The 17,954-nt window shown below is 30.2% G+C and overlaps 1 protein-coding gene across 2 annotated transcripts in view; it reads right to left on the bottom strand.

Moving 5' to 3' along the window:
- LOC129957478 (cell adhesion molecule DSCAM-like) overlaps nucleotides 1-17,954 on the bottom strand; it is a 538,584-nt gene that overhangs the window by 163,335 nt on the left and 357,295 nt on the right. For both annotated transcript variants that reach the window (XM_056069803.1, XM_056069802.1), the window contains exon 4: nucleotides 14,564-14,713. In XM_056069803.1, coding sequence (XP_055925778.1) covers nucleotides 14,564-14,713 — 150 coding nt within the window. The remainder of the gene's footprint in view (nucleotides 1-14,563; nucleotides 14,714-17,954) is intronic.

Below are 17,954 nucleotides of genomic sequence, written 5' to 3'. Positions count from 1 at the left end.
TGTTTATATGTTTCTGAAATGTCACACCAACAGATGTTCAACCCCTTATTGAATTTCTTTTAATATTTAGCAAGTGTCTATCTACATTATAGATTTTGAAACTGTGTAACGAATTTTATGTGTCTAGCTTTCTTCGTTTTGTAATTATCGTGTTAACTTATATTCAAACAGGCCAGACAGATTGACAACCTCTGAATATTTTTTACTCAAGATTTGATAAAAAACCTACAAATTTACTGCAAAGACTATATACCAAATTTCATCTGCCTAACCCAAAGAGTTCTTGAGTATCTTTGTCACAGATAGGCACAGCGACGGATATTTTCCAAAAATGTATTTTTCGAAACTCAGTTGGGTCTAAAATATGCAGATTCGACGAAATCTCGAGGTTTTTTTTTTTATTTTTTTTATAGTTATATATTCTCTATAATACATATATGAGTAAGTTAATAATCAGCACATATAATTCACGAGTTATTAGTTCTAAACAACTTCTGTAAATTTATTTCTAATTAATACATCTTTATATCACAATTAATGTAATATAATTCATTTATAATTAATAAAAATATTTACTGAGATAGAGAGAAAACTGCAGCGCTGAATTTAACCTTCCTCCAGGTTCTACCATAAAGGATATCTCAATTCCATAATAAGCGTAATGAAATAGTTTAAGATTGTATATCGAATCACTTCGTTCGGCGGGCATTAGTTGACCAACAGAATGTGTACACTGAGGCACTTCTCTGCTATATCGTATTGTGTCTTGCCTTTCACAAAACGAGCGTCCTTAAATCTCTTTCGAATGATTGCGAATCAAGTAATCGTGGGCCCTAACATCATTCGAAGATTCCTTTGCATAACGTCCTGGTTAGTGCACTCTACGTGATTTGCTAGGCGATTTCTCAGGAATACGTCCATTCGGCAGGAGCCGTCCTCTTCCTAACCGAATGTCGAGGACCTGAACTGAGGGAATTTAATCGGACGTCACTATTAATCCTGATGGAAGACGAATTCTCGTTCTCGATTGGATTATCACGACAGAGAGTAAGTTGTTCTCTAGCACTTTGGGAAAATTTTGGACAAAAAAGAACTCGATTTTGCAATGAAAGGCATGTTTTTCCCGTTACTTTAAAGGACATCGAGTAAAACAATCCTGTTTATTCCTTGTTTACATATGAGAAACAACAAATATTGAATCTCATCAACAATTTAATCTAATAAACTGAATAGGATATAAGATTTTGTTTCTGTATTTTATATCCTAGATAGTATAAAGTATATGTGTATGTGTGTTTATGTTAAAAGTATATGTGTTTAATTTATTTGTTATGTTGAATTTTTTTTAAAATCTTCAGTATTACTTTTTACTTCAGTGTTACTGAGTGTAATGAATTTTATAATTAATTACAGAAAATATATGACGAACATTGGCTTACTTTTAATTCTAATTTTTGAATCAGGCTGAAGACAACTTAGAATTTTTCCAGATCTAACAATGACTTTAACGCAATTTTTGAATAATTTAATTAAAGACACAAAGTAGATTACGATGAAAATTTTATATTACATCATATATACAGTTTCGATATTAAACTACGTATCTTACCATCAAATCGTTAAATATATGAATTTTCACCTATAAACAGCTTTGCTAATCAGCCGTTCGAAAAATGAATCAAACCCCTCAAAATCTTTATAATGAAAATTGTCAAACGATAATGAATTCTGATATGAATTATAAAGTTTGAATATGTATAAATATATATGCATTTATGTATGAATTGTATGAAATTTGACCTATCAACTGCTTTGCTAATGATCCATTTGAAAAAATGAATCAAACCCGTCAAAATGTTCATAATTAAAAATTGTCGAACGAAATATGAATATAACTGATAAAAAGATAATGAATAAAATTAATATATACATCATAATAAAGAGAATTATATATTATTGAAATATTTATTAGAAAATATCCTTCCTTCAAAATTTTTAATTCGTTCTTTTTTAAGAAAATAATTTGAATTCTTCTGATAAAATTAGAAATAGTATCTTTCTCTTTTACAAGTAGAAATAAACCAACATAAATCTGCCCATGACAACTGCAATTAAAGAAAATATTAGGAACTTCCTGGCATGAGATACCGAGAGTTATCACTGTAATATTGTTTTGAATAAATCCTTATTTTTCTTGAGATATGTCCTACTCATTCACACAGCGCCAATAAGCAGTACTTATACAACTCTTCTCAGAAAGCAGATTTCATGAACGGTCCATTTATTTTTCCACAATAAGATACGCCTCTTAGCTATTCTCAAGTATTGAAGGTGCAGCTATGGGCGCGGGAAGCTTCAATTGTAGTTTGGTGTGGTGCTTTTTTGTAAAGAAGTCTAGAGTTTTACTTGCTACTGTTATGTTCTTTCCTTTTTGCTTTAATGATATTTTTGGTTTGTGCGTGATCTTTTGTAGTTTATGTTATGTTATTGTAATTTCGCTTGGATTTAGAAGTTATTATTTATTGCTTTATTTTTGTGAAACTAGTTTATCTCTAAGGCCTCAATTTCAAGGGATTTTCGGGTAACGAGGGGTCAATAGTTTTTGGACGAAAGTCAGACCCTTCACAGAAAAAATTCCTTGTTTTAATCCCTGCCTGAGAGTGATCCTTGAAAAGGTCTTCAGGCCGGATTCATCATTTCTTTTTCTTCAAAAAATTTTTTTTTCCGTTTATATTAACTTAATATTTTTACTTATTTGGCTATACTCAAGTTCGATAGTTGTTATGTGAAATTAAAAAAGTACGAAAACTAATGTGAAATAATGAATGCCATGGTCGCGAAAACTGGCTAATATAAATTTAAGGTATCCAAACACGTTCAGAGCATTGTTTTAGAAAAACAGTAGTAGGTAGACACACTTTAACCATATTTCTGGGGTTATGACTGGGCAAAGATTAAGAATAGAATGTCAATATTTGAAATAAACATTATTAATTTTTGGAAATTGATATTTAATACCATAAATTTAATACATTATTAAAAAACTTCAAATTAGCTACACCAAAAACTATTACTCTCATCCGAATAAAACTTATACCAAAATAAATTGCATAGTTTTCTCAAAGGAATAAACTACAAGCATATGGTTATAATAATAAATAAAAAAAAATTAGAACCAGTCGAATATTTATCATGAAATTTTTAGTAAATTTATGACGTTATTGTTCAAACAATAGGCTGTAAATTAATATATATATATATATATATATTCACTCAATTTAAATTCTTTTAGTTCATTCTCTAAAAAATAATATGAAGTCAAAGTTCACCCAATTTCATAGTAATATGATAATTGTACTTTGTTATTTAATTTGAAATGAGCAAAAAATGATTAAAAATCAATTTTGAGAAAAATGCATTTAAGGTATACAGTACCCTGTTTTAATAATAAATTTTGTGTGTACTTACTTAAAATTTCGCACATTTACAGGTTATACGAACTTCCTCCTAAGCTTTTATTAATTTTTCTTTTAAATCAATTTATTTATTAATATTAATTCATTTTTAATCATTAATAATTCCTTTTTAATATTAATTCTTTTTTAATTATTTTATTTAATTCCTTTTTAATCATTAATTTTTGCATTTGGCAGTGAATGCCATCTAGATTAATTTATTTTGTCTTTATCGAGCTCAGCAAATGCTCTAACTACATTCGAGCCGGCGTCCTGGCATAGGGGTAGCGCGTCTTCCCCGTGATCTGGGCGTCCCGGGTTCGAGTCCCGGTTTGGGCATGGTTGTTCTTCTGTTGTTCTATCTGTGAGATGTGTGAATGTGCCCTCCTGTAAAAAGGGGTTGTGCAAGCGAATGAGTGATGCGTGAGTGGCAAAGTCGTACTCTTGGCCCTAGTTGGCGCTGCTATAAAAAAAATAAGAGACGTTCCCCCTCAGGCTTAAATCGCTGTCTTCGTAACTGTGGGCTTGTCAGTGGCAAGTGCCATAAGAAACAAACAAACAACAACATTCGATACACTCCAATAACCTTTAGGGTGTTCAGTAATCCTAAATAACCTTCGTTAAAATGCGTTACGGACATAAATGTCCCTAATCTGATGATTCGGAATTCAACAAAGGCATCTTTAGGAACACATTTCAACAAAACACCGTTGAAATTCTCATTGGCCTTTTGCGTTTTTTCGAGCAAACATTTTTCCGTGTTTAAAACTAAATTTCTGTTTATACAAATTTTTAATACATTTTTGGCCCTTTAAATCGGGACTACCAGTTATTTAAATATCCACTTCTGGTTTACCGATCATTACGAAAATAATATCTTAACTTCTAATTAACGTAGAGACAAAAGTAAAGCTGTTATGGATAGAAAACTGTATTTTTACCGAAACTCTTTTACCTGCCATTTTTACCGAATATCGACCTTTTCAATGTTTTAGATTCTTTAATTTATTTCCAATGAAACATTCTAGAGCGAAAAAAAAAATTAAAAAAAAAAACCTATACATTGCTAAATATTGGACAGTAAGAATAATTGTATTTGTCATCATTGTCATGTGAAATGTGACCATCTATCGAATTACATGTTTCAAAAAAGGATACCAAATATGGAAAAAAAAGATTAAATCACTGCAGTAGATACTATATGCAGAGAAAGAAAGGAACACTATCTTAGATTAGAATAGTTCCTTTTCAGTACCTGACAATGCGAAAAAATTGACACTGTTAAAAATTCAATTTTATTTATCACATTTTCTTAATGTAATATCAAATCCAGTTTACCCTTTCATCACCATGTTCATGTGTTATGAGGACATTAAATTCTTGCTTCTCAAAATTACATTTCGATAAATAACAACAAATAATCCACTAATATCTCATATATTCTCTGAATTCTAAATCAAATCCTTAAGAAGGATAGTCCCTAAATGAAAGGTATCCGTTAAATTGATTACGAAAAAAGATAGTTAATGTGTTCAAAGAATTCTGTAAGTGTGAAATAATTTTAACATGATAATGCATTTAGGTTTGCATTGTTTCTATTAACGTTACATTATCATGCAAAAATAAAAAGCTACAAAACTAAAGCAAACACCGATGCCATGAAAATCAAAAATAATATGCTATTATTCAACAATAGTTTGAAATGTGTACTGAAAAAGTCTTTATATATTGTCCATTCTGAACATATTTTGAACATAACACATTTTAAAAGTAATTTTGGGAATATTTAAAAAAACACTTTTCGAATTTATTTTTTTATCTGAAACTAACATCAAGCAGTTTTTTTAGACTCTTTAAATTTAATGGTTTTTTTAAAACTAAGATGGCATTCACGATAAAATTTTGTTCGGATAAATTCAATTTTAGAAATTCTTTAAGCTGGACGTATTTTTTTATACGAATTGTATTGCTTTATTTATTACTTTACTTGAATCAACGAAGAACTTTTTAAAAAATAATACTGAAAGAGCTTTTCTCGTTGCTCACTTAAAAAAAGGAATCACATGACTAGAAAAAAAAATGAGAAACGCTAAAATTATATTTTTAGGAAGAAAATTGAATTTTATGCTTTTTCTCCACTTTCTCTTTTTCCAAATATGATATTTCAAAACTCTATGTCTAATCCCTTTGTTTACATAAATAAGATTTCGCCTACAAGCTCTCCTGAGGTACATTCTCTATGATTTAATAAATGTTGCCAACACTCTGAAAGAAGAATCGGAAATGTTCAAGAACGACTGAAAGACATGCATCGCCATTTTCAACAAACCACAACACAGAAAAAAATAATCGTAATCCTTCTTATTTTACTTTATTTCTTAGAGAAAGTATCGAAATTGATTTTATTTCTTGTTCTCTTAAATTTTTAAATCTATGTCTGGACGGATATCAGTTCAGATGCCCCTTGGGAAAAAATGCGAAGACAAAAAATGTTCAGCGGAAAAAAAAATGAATAAAAAAATCGCATTCTGAATGACAATGGAAGTAAATGTTCGTTTAGAGGGAAAAAAAATATCATCATTTTACGCGCTGTAAAAGATAAAATTTTCTGGTTTTCTTCGATTTGAAAGTGTTTATTCATTTTTCATCCGCTCCTGTCAATAGAAACTTGAGCTTCTTTTTTAAGAAATAGTAATGAACTAATTAATTTTGAGTTTGTAACTGATCTAATAAAAGCATCATTTACATCTGATTTGCTGCATTTGCATACAAAATCATATTGCTATTCTAAAATAAAATCATTAAAGAATATGGAGGCTGATAAAATATCTTGACATTTAAATAAAAAAGATCGCGGTTTGAAGTAAGATTAACCCTTAAGGTACATTTAAGGCATCAGAAGATAATGTATTTTTTAATTTGTTTCAGTTTTTTTTGAAATACAAAATACTTTAAGTTATGTCAATATCATGAATAATATGAAATAAATGAATTTTTGCATCAAATGTACTGCTTTTAAATGTCCAAAACACTATTCTCCAAATGCAAAAGAAGAAAACGTGTACCCAAAGGGTTAATATAACATCTGCACGTCTTTGTGACTTGTGCACATATAATTTACCGATTTTATCGAACATTTTTCAGGATGATATAGTTAATTATTAATGAAACTCTTACTAATCCTATCTATTCAAAAATATGTAAATCACGAGTAAGCCAGTGAAAATAAATGACACAAAATATAAACCGAGAATAGGAAGTGAAATTAAGATCACAGCACAGAATAAATCGCAAATTAAAATATAATATTTCATAAATGGACAATGAAGCTATAAATATGATGTACGGGATAATACTTAACATTTAGTCATGGTTCCAAGATGCGAGGATCGTTTCCCTGTAAGCTTGTAGCTTTCAAATGATTTGCAAACTAAATTAAGTATATATTTCAAATATATTTTTTTAAATTAAATCAGTTAGGAGGAGCAAAAGTGAATTTTTCCGACAATAAATCGTTTGATGGTAATTAAATATATCTACATAGACAATATATAAAGTTGTGACAGCTAAAAAAAAACGAAAAATCATAAATTAATAAAAATAATTATCAGTAATTATCGTCCCCCGCCAGGTGACACCTCAGATATGAATGTGAGAAACTTCCAGAATAGTGGTGGGTTCTTGCTACTTTTCTGAGTACAGAAATGGAGTGTGGTCGTTTACCCCCCATAGATGAGGGGACATATCTCCTAAGGGGGAGGGTTATACCGTGGTCGGTGATATCCCTTAGAACTCGACTGTAATTCCTGCTTGTGTTATTGAGACACACAACCCTTCAGAATTATCCGTGAGCCTTCGAGCTGGTCGAAGTAGCTGTTTATGATCACCCGTACTTATTTTTCACTTTTTCGTGGTTTTTCCGAAAAATTCTCCCTATTATATGGAATGTATTTATGTCACCTTTTTTCTAGTCTTCAATCTCACGCCCTAGAATACAGTTTTTAATACGTTTTCCGAAATCGTCTTCTCAGCTTTTACAATTGTTCATAATGATGAAAATTTTTACCACGGAGGTGTTTCTTCAACTTAATGAAGGGAAAAAGAATCGCGTGAGATAAAATCGTGGATGTAAAGCATATTTGAAAATGATGTGAAGTTTATTTTTGAAGGGAAATGATAAGCAATCTCCACACTTAACACTCTCAAACATTTCTATGCTAGCAATGTAATTTTGGCCCCCAAAGGAAGGCTCAATCATTCTGGTATCTTTTCGAATGTGATTTAACTAACCTCATACAGTATCATAGCAGCTTTATTGATACCTATTCTCTTAAAGCAGTAACATGAGCAAAATGGCTACCTTGATTTGGAATCGATTGTCTTTGATTTTTAAACATTTTCTAGTTTAGTACTAGAGAAGGAAGTGCTTGCTCCTCATGCGCTTCCTATAGCGTCATAAGAGATTCATCTGACGATTTGTTAAGGCAAAAATAAAATTTAAAAGTATCACTTTCAGATATGGCGTAGATGGAGGAAAACCACAGAACAAAATGTCGGCTGCTGCCATAACTCGAAATGTCATAACATCTCATCTTTACTTATCTGCCACGCATATCGAATTAATTATTTTTTTTTAATTCTTTAAAAATAACTATCTTTGTTTAATGAATAATCCCCGGATCGAAGAGTACTTTGCAGAATAATTACTAATCTTATAAAAAACATAGAGGGCCGTGATAGCCTGGTTTGTAGGGCGTTGGATTCGCATCCCCGTCGGCCGGAGACTCTCCGTGTGTGTAGTGACTGGCGCACGTATAAATCTGTAAGGGTCACAAAGTACTCCATGTGGATAGTAATACCACTGGAGGTACTTAGGTGACCATTCTCTGATTCAGGTCTAAATTACGATCTGTGGATGAATGAATGAAATGCATGTATGAAGTCCGACCCGTAAAAAGCGTTGTCATGTGTAAGTAGCTAATTCGTACTCTTAGCCCTAGTTGGTTCTACTGAAAAATCACTCGGACGTTCACTCGGTTTAAATCGCTGACAGATAACTGTCAGTGCCATAAGTCACACCAACAAAAAGCATATCCCTGTATTTGATTTGTAAATAATTATACAAGGGAATTTTATATCCAAGATACAATCTTTAAGTGTACATAAAAGATGCATAAACGCATCCTTTTTGCAACAGCATATGTCATCTCATGGTTTAAATTTAATCAAAAACAAGGGTGAATTGCCAAGCTTATAAAAAATCATGTCTTTTTTTTCTTTGGAATGTTTAGAAAAAGGAAGCAAACAGCAATCTTTTACCCAGATTGAAGAAAAGATTCAAGAGAAGATTGAAACATGGAGTTCATTTTTTTATGTCGCAAGAAATATGATCTTATATATGTTAAACGAACAAGCCCATTCTACATCGGAGAAGTTATGCATTTATTGTGTTTCTGTGGGCACGAAATATCCTTCGTTTTGGGCATAGTCCAAGGATTCTTTTTTGTGTGGGTTATCATGACCAGTCAAATCATATTCCTCTGAGTGTATGGGGAAGATTTGCTTCGAATCAAAAATACGATTTACAAATATGCTCTTTTTTCCATCTGGGTACTATCTGAATGTTAAAGGGCAAAAAATAATCTTTGGACAGATCACAATGGAGTGCGGATGATATTTGTTTTTATGTCCAGAATTTTTTTTCTTGGAATGAAAATATAGTGATTTTTTTTACATTATCTGCCAGAAAAGATTGAGATTAAAACGTAAAAAAAAGAATACTCTCATAACCTGTGCTGATTTAAAATAATATAAATTGAATTTTTCAACATCACTGAAATTATTTGGCATCCAAAGTATATATATGGCATAAATATATCTGAATTCCTGGTTCTCCTTTTATAAATGTCTGCATTTAGCATGCATTCTTTAGATGAACTGGTATTGAAAATTCAAAAAGGTTTTTAAATAAAACTTTTCTATCTGAAAAACAATTTCATTTTTCGAATTTTCGCATAGATTATTTCTTAAGATTATTGTGTTGTTGTTTCTTATGGCACTTGCCACGGACAAGCCCGCTATTACGACACCGATTAAACCGGATGGAGAGCGTCTCTTGTTTTAATAGTAGCGCCAACTAGGGCAAGAGTATGACTTTGCTACTCACGCACCATTCATTCGCTTGCATAATCCCTTTCAACCAGAGGGCACATTCACACATCTCACAGATAGAACAACGGAAGAAGAACCACGCACAAACCGGGACTCGAACCCGGGAAGCCCAGTTCACGGGGAAGATGCTCTACCCCTATGCCAGGTCACCGGCTAAGATTATTTTTCTTGATAGTAATGTTTTTACCATTTAGTGATTGTAATTAAGCAAGTAACTTTCAAAAATTGATTACATAATTATATTTTGTAAAGAATAACTAACTTTGTTTATTAGGAAAGACAAAAAACATTGGACCAAGTTGTATGTTCAAAAAAGCATAACCAAAATATTCTCAAATAATTACTGATTGTATTTCTTTTATTGTTTCAGGATGCACGCTGCATTTATATTTTCATATTAAAGGATTTTTTTTTTGATTTCATAATATTAATGTGGACTCTAAACATAATACAATGTTTAATGTCTAAACAATTAGAGAAGTGCACACATTTCCAATTGAGAAAGTTATTTGAATGAAGCAAACTTTGATAATATACATGTTGTTTCAGTTAATGAATGTAATTGCAATTAAATATATATTTTGAATAGAGCGATCTCCTTTTTTTTTTTTTTTTTTTTTTGCATACATCATTTATTTAATAGAATTCCCAATTCTGTAAAATTTTAAAGAAAAAAAATACTCATCTTTTTTTGCAATGAAAATTGTTCGAAATAGTGGAGGACTCGTAATGAGTTGGACAAAAATAAAGCATTCGAATAAACGCTACAATTAATTCATTTTAATTAATCAAATTTACCATGAAAATACAACTATCCACGTTTCTCTTCTAGGCGTGTCTCTCTAGTGGCACAGCAAATATCTATGTAATATAGCAGTTCCTAAAGCAGTCATGATATAATGTTGCATGTTAATGAGTTTAACAAGTGATTTAAAACACGCCACACCGTTGTTTGAAGCACATTTAGTTTTACTGTCGTACGGCAATTTCATTTTTTAGAACTCTGTAAAAACGTTTCTAATTTTGATTTTCGGCAGTTATATTATGGTTATGCAATAGAATTTTTTAACGATGTTTGGTTTATTAATATCCCGTTTTAAAGAAACACTAGAGTTATTTGGGGACGGACCTCATAATTCTGAACTGCGACCAAATGACGAGGACGACACCTGAGCTGGCACTCCCTTTCCCAAGCTTCCACTTTACATCAGCAGAGGAACGCTTGGCCTCGGCGGATTTAGCGCTAACCAGACAATCTTACAAAACGGTTCTTCAGTAGAATCGGGTCTCGAATTTAAAACCTTCGGTTCCAAAGCCCAAATCTTACCACCAGGCCCCTACTGCTGTTTGGTAAACAGTTGGTAATGAAATAACTTATGCATTATTAAATTTATGAAAAATGTCATAAATTATGATTTTTTCCTTATTAACTATTTTACAAATTGAAATAAACTGGAAAGATTTTCTGAATAACATTCACTTCGCAACTAAAATTTCCTGTGGAATAGTTCCACATTCTTCTTGCAATTCTAAGCCAAGATACAGTCACTGCATATCACCAGTATTAAATAAAGTTATTACTGAACGAGGATTTTAATTAGAGACATTTTAAAAGGCTGATTAGTAATGATAATCTATAATAAATTTTATCATACTATTTGCATCCTAAAATTTGCAATTTTATAAAGCCTCACTTTCACAACTCTATATGAAAGCGTTATAATAAATACATGGTTTATGGCATATAGTCTACGAAAACAGTTTTTTCAGTTATATAAAGAAATAAAATACCACAATCGAAAGAGTAAGTATTTTGTTGAGAAATATGATTGTAGGACTTCGCAGAAACTCTTACAAAAACATCCAGCAAACCAAGCAACTTCTTAGAAGAAGTCTTAGTTTTTGTCACTTAAACTTTGAGAAAGGAAAATAAATAAAGAGTCACACAGAACTATCGGACACAGAAAGTCTTTTCTGTTATTATAAAGAAATTGTTCACTGAAGTGGAAGCGGAAATAATAACAGAACCTGAAGGCTTTGCTTTGTACTTTCGTCTGTGGCAACAGGGCACTTCAAATGTCAATCGAACAAAGACTTCCAACTTTATAAAATAGAAGATGGAGTTTTCTTTACCTATATTGAGAGTTTTTGCCGGGGTTTAAGAAATAAAATTTAAAAATAATATAAATATTATTAAAGAAAATAAGTTTACTTTCCTGACATAATATAATTTTAATACGTAAAATTAGTTAATTTTATTAAATAATAAAGTATTAGGATAGCGATAAAATGCCCTATAAAAATTCTAATCGCACTGAGAATATAAAATATATGAAAGAACAAGTGAAATAAAATAAATTATGGAAGCTGAAAATAAATTACAATTACCCATTCTTTTCAAGTTCAAGTAAAGGCAAGGAAAAAATAACAGTGTCTTATTTGAGAAAAACAGCTCAGTTTGCAGAAACAAGAACAGATTAGGACGAAATAGTACAAAAGGAGCAGTTGTTAACCATGTCCAGAATGATGTAAGAAAAGGTGTTCCATGTGACCATCTTCATTCATCTGCAAAATTTCAAGTGACTGGACAGTGTGTTCAACAGCAGATCGTTGTGATATTTCGCACATGAAGCGTTAAAGAGTTCTTTAAGTCATTCAATGTCGCAACAAGATACCGCCATCATTACAGCCGAAAACATAGGCATAAAATAGGGCGACGACTGCAAATCGCTTCTTATCCTAACCCGTTTTTCATAAAGCTTCCTCTTCTTCACAAACGTGTCAATCTAATATCGACATTTTTTTTCCCTAAAATTGACAGCCTTTCCCGGTTTTACAATTTATTACTCATAATTCTTGTTCTAGATTGTTAATATTGTGTCTGTATTCCCTTTTCGGTGTTTATTGTGTTAAAATTAAGGTGTATGTACACACTTGAAACTTCGATAATCGTTCAAAATATCGAATAATTTTTTTATTGCTTAATAATGTTCTCTGATCCTTTAGCTTTCAAACGATAACATGATGTTGTCAATATTCGAAATATTTCTCGAGTTATAATCATTTTTCTGAGGGTGGTTTCATTAAAAACTCTAGTCACTGTATTTTTAAAACTCATTTTATGAAGAATGATATTTTTACACTATGTTGCTTCATTCAAACAATCATAAATCAACAAAAAATTAACCAAATACAGTTATTTATATATCAAAATAATCTGTATAGAATAGAGGATGTTTTGTACCTCAATCAAAATTATATTTATAGAAATAAATTTTTAATAGCTGTTTAAAAGTTAAAATGACAGAAATAATCTCGCTTTTTCTATACATCATTGATGAAAAAAATGATTAAAAAAACTATACATTTTTATAACTTGTTTGAGGCAGACAATATGAAGACTAATATTAGGCATCATTTCCAACTAGAATTGTGTGTCTGTACAAATTAGAATTTAAGATATGTTTCAAAAAATAGGTTAATTAGCTCATTAAATATTATTTAATTAATTAATAATTAGTGTAATATGGTTTTTTCTCACTGAAATGAGTTTAAACATATATTAATAACCTACTGTGAAAAAACTGGATTTTTAAAGTTAAAATTAAAAAAAAAATCTTCAAGTGTGTACGTACACCTTAATGATTTACAGAAAAAGGCGCCCTCTGATGAATATTATGAAACTTTTTTTTTGAAATTGCGTGAGCGCATTTCGTGTATAGCCTATATACCAAATTTCGCTGTAATTCGTTCATCCGTTTATATTGTATGATGCTGCTTATAGGGGAAGTTTAATTATAACCACCCTGTATTTAATCCATATCAAATTTTAAATAAGATCTCACAAAACAGTAAGTATTCTAATTTAAGGCAAGTAAACATACTAAAAAGATGATATTCTTGACACATATCCTATTAGCATGAGATATTGTACAATATCTTCAAAAGGTTTTTTCCTATTTTGAAGATCGTATAAAATTGTGAAGACAACGTAGCAGTATTGCTGAATACCTTATTGCAGTAGAAACATATTCAGGAAAGATACATAAAATAATTGTGAAGATAACATAGCAATATTGCTGAGTATCTTATAGCAGTAAAGTATGACACTCAGTAAATAAAATCCACCGCTGAAATATATTCAGAAAAGGGACGCTTATAAAAAAAACGTGAATCTTCACGTTTGCATGATATTGCAAAGTATCTTTTTCCAGTCAGGTATGCCCCTCAGTAAATAAAACCCACCCCTGAAATATATTCAGGAAAGGGACGCTTATTAAAAAAAGTGAAGATAAAGCAATGATATTGCAAAGTATCTTTTTCCAGTCGAGTATGCCACTCAGTAAATAAAAACCACCCCTGAAATATATTCCGGAAAGGGCGCTGATAAAAAAAAAGCATGAATATAAAGCAAAGGGACGTAATGATATGCAATGATAAATGATTTCGATGATATTGCAAAGTATCTTTTTCCAGTAGAGTATGCCCCTCAGTAAATAAAACCACCCCTGAAATATATTCAGGAAAGGGACGCTGAAAAAAAAAGCATGAAGATAAAGCAATGATATTGCAAAGTATCTTTTTCCAGTCGAGTATGCCCCTCAGTAAATAAAAACCACCCCTGAAATATATTCAGGAAAGGGACGCTTATTAAAAAATGTGAAGATAAAGCAATGATATTGCAAAGTATCTTTTTCCAGTCGGGTATGCCACTCAGTAAATAAAAACCACCCCTGAAATATATTCAGTAAAGGGACACTTATAAATATTAAGTATACAAACAAATCCTTTAACATTATTTTCTGTTTTGCAGAATTCTTCTTTGAAGTAAAATAATAACCAAATCATTTTTTTCCTGAGGTAACAAATCACTTATGCACTATTTAAAGTAAAAATTGTTGGTTTATAAAGAATAAATGACTTCAAATCTATTTTACCTGTGACGACGATTTTGCCGGCACTGACGCTCATTACCATTTCCCCCGTCAGCCGATGACGTGTCTGGCAGTGGAACGTCCGATGGGAGTCTTTCTCCAGGACCCCATGAATCAGGAGCTCCCCCGAATTCAGAACTGAGTAAGAGCTTCCTGGGGGGAGAGAAAAAACAATGAATTTATATTCAAATGTATTCTGTATTGAAATCAGAGTTTCGTTTCTGGGCGGATTGATTCAAGCTTGGACTAAAATATTAAAGATCAAACATTTTTTTCATAGTACGCTTAAACTATTAGTTTGGAAAACTTTCAGATCAAAGAATATTTCGAACAAATTCAATGCAGAATTGGTTCTAAACACACTTCATGGTAGAACTTTAAGCTTAGAGTTACTAGATTTGATATATAATTTCTTTGGAAGTAAAAGCTCGCAATTTTTTTTCCAGAATTAACTCACAAAAAGTATTGTTTTAGCATTTAAAAAAAAAGGAACCTAATCAACAATAAAATACCATTTTCTTTAGCTCTAATGATTTTTTAAAAAAAAATCTTATACCCTGTTGAAGTAATATATTTTTATCCATCTTTCATTGTTTCATAATTTAATAGTTTGTATTTAGAGTTGGTTTATAAAGTAAAACATTCAATTAAAAAAAGATAGATAAATTTCGGAATTAAATATTTCCAAAAAGGATAAATTTCAAATTTTTTTGAATACTTTGATTTCGAATATAAATCTCGAGTTCTTTAATTTTGATTTAATTTTATGAATTTGGAATTATTATTCAGAAGCGATGACCAAAATAGCATCATAAAAACACAGACGATAATAAAAGTAATAATTTCAGAGATAATATTTTATTATATATTTATGGATTTGTAAATTTAGTTAAGAAATGATGGCAAAATATTATTTTAAAAACGCAGACGATAAAATAAATAATGTTTTTTAATGCTATAATATATTGTGCTCTTTAAATTTCAGAATGCAAACTCGTTTTATCGAGAATGTAATTCATCCACACAAAAGAAAAGCTTAAGAGATTTTCTTTATTGCGATAATCTTTTTAATATTTGATTATTTACAGTTAAATATGCGCTGTCTTATAATAACATCAACAGATTGAATTATTTTCTTAAAAAATGCTTAATAAGGAGAAAAATGAAATCCCACCTCATTTAGAATATTATTTAACCCTTTCTAGAGCCGTGGGAAGTATGCTTCCCACCAAATTTATCAATCTTTGTATGAAATTATGTAGGTTGACATAAGTTCTAGCAATTTTTTTTAGTAAGTCAGAAACTTAGATGCTTCAGTTCTTTATCTCAGACAAAATGATGTGTCTTGATTTGTTACTTAATTATTAATTAATCAAATTAAATTTATCAATTTATTTATCTGATAAGCTAAATGAACCCCGTTTCTTATTCTAATTTCAAGCCTAAAAATATTTTAACATAATATAACAAGAAAAAAAAATGACTCTTTAAAGGGTTAATTCAAGTTTTATATAAAATTTAACTATGTTTTAATATTAGTCCTTATGTTTTAATATTAGTACTTACGTATTAACGCAACCAGGCCAAAATTCGCATAAATCGCCAAATTTGGCTACCCTACGTGTTATACGTGGTTTTTCTTAAAGACATTATTTTGCTTACTGGTTAGATTGAATGCCGTGAAATTCTTTAAATATTTGTAAAGAAATTATTTTGCTTACTGGTTAGATTGAATGCCGTGAAATACTTTAAATATTTGTAAAGAAATTATTTTGCTTACTGGTTAGATTGAATGCCGTGAAATACTTTAAATATTTGTAAAGAAATTATTTTGCTTACTGGTTAGATTGAATGCCGTGAAATACTTTAAATATTTGTAAAGAAATTATTTTGCTTACTGGTTAGATTGAATGCCGTGAAATACTTTAAATATTTGTAAAGAAATTATTTTGCTTACTGGTTAGATTGAATGCCGTGAAATACTTTAAATATTTGTAAAGAAATTATTTTGCTTACTGGTTAGATTGAATGCCGTGAAATACTTTAAATATTTGTAAAGAAATTATTTTGCTTACTGGTTAGATTGAATGCAGTGAAATACTTTAAATATTTGTAAAGAAATTATTTTGCTTACTGGTTAGATTGAATGCCAAAATTCGCACCAGGGTGGCCAAAATTCGCGCCAACCTGGTTCCGATAATACGTAAGTACCGTCCTTTTTTACTGTGCTAAAATCTCATAATAATTATTTGAATGTAGTAAAACATTCTTGTGTTTTTTGTTGTCATTTTTGTTTTATAAAAAGTCTGTGTTATTTTAAATAAAATGAACTTGAAACATTTTTGGTTTTAAAATAATTTAAAAAAATATCTGAAATAAAATTTAACTTTTCAATAAATCTTCAAATGACACTAAAGTATAACTCTTACACTTTCTTGAAATGAGACATTCCAGTTAAATTTATTTTTAATTAAATCTATTTCAATTCAATTGCTTTGGTATTAATTAATACTAATTCCATTATATTAAATGCAGATTCATTTTTAAATTTTTCGAAATAAATTGTATAAACTCATTAAAAAAAATTTCAATCTTTCAAGCTGTCTTTTCAATTTAAAGAATATCCCCAATAAATTAATATTCATAAAAATATTGAGCTCCGAGCAGATTTTGAAACCTAACGCAAAGCTGAATTATTAAAATTTTTCTATCTTCTCCATGAGAACTTATTAGATATTCTTTTACCGTCTCAATAAATTTTATCGAAGAGCTTTACGAACTTAATAAATCAAACAAATCATCTTCTTTAGCCATATTCCGTGCATAATTTAATATTTCTTCCTGCCTTTCAGCCGGAATGTAAAATATAAAAATAAAAAGGAATAGGAGAGAATTGTGACTATTTTAGCTGAACTAACCAAAGTTTCCTAGTTAGGCGCTGAAAAGACGACGAAAATTAACTAGAAAAAAATCCTAATGTTCTAAAACTTTAATTTACTGAGATATATAACGTCCGGATTTTAAGCTAGGCTGTTCGCTTTTAAGAACGAGCTAGAGGATAGATTAAAGCCATGAATTTATTATTATTACTAAGTCTTCCCGAATATTTAGCAGAATAAATATTCAAATTTTTCCAGGAATTGATGGAAAACCTTTCTCATAGCTGAGTGCTGCACCGAATTTGAATAATTAATCAATTTGATACTATTTCCAACATTATAAAAATAGAAAAGATACCTTTAGCTCATTTTGAAAGGATGTAGTAATAAAATTGAGATTTAATGAGAAAATTTCTGAAGTAATGGAAATACTTTTTGCCGTGGCTTTCAGAAATTTCGCTTTGATTATATTAATTGCATATATGTAGCCTCCACGTCATAATTCTTAAATTCGA

This window comes from Argiope bruennichi, chromosome 11 (genome assembly GCF_947563725.1).
Source record: "Argiope bruennichi chromosome 11, qqArgBrue1.1, whole genome shotgun sequence".
Taxonomy (NCBI): Eukaryota; Metazoa; Arthropoda; class Arachnida; order Araneae; family Araneidae; genus Argiope; species Argiope bruennichi.
The sequence above is the reverse complement of the archived record's forward strand: the minus strand, read 5'-3'. Positions and strand labels throughout refer to the sequence as shown.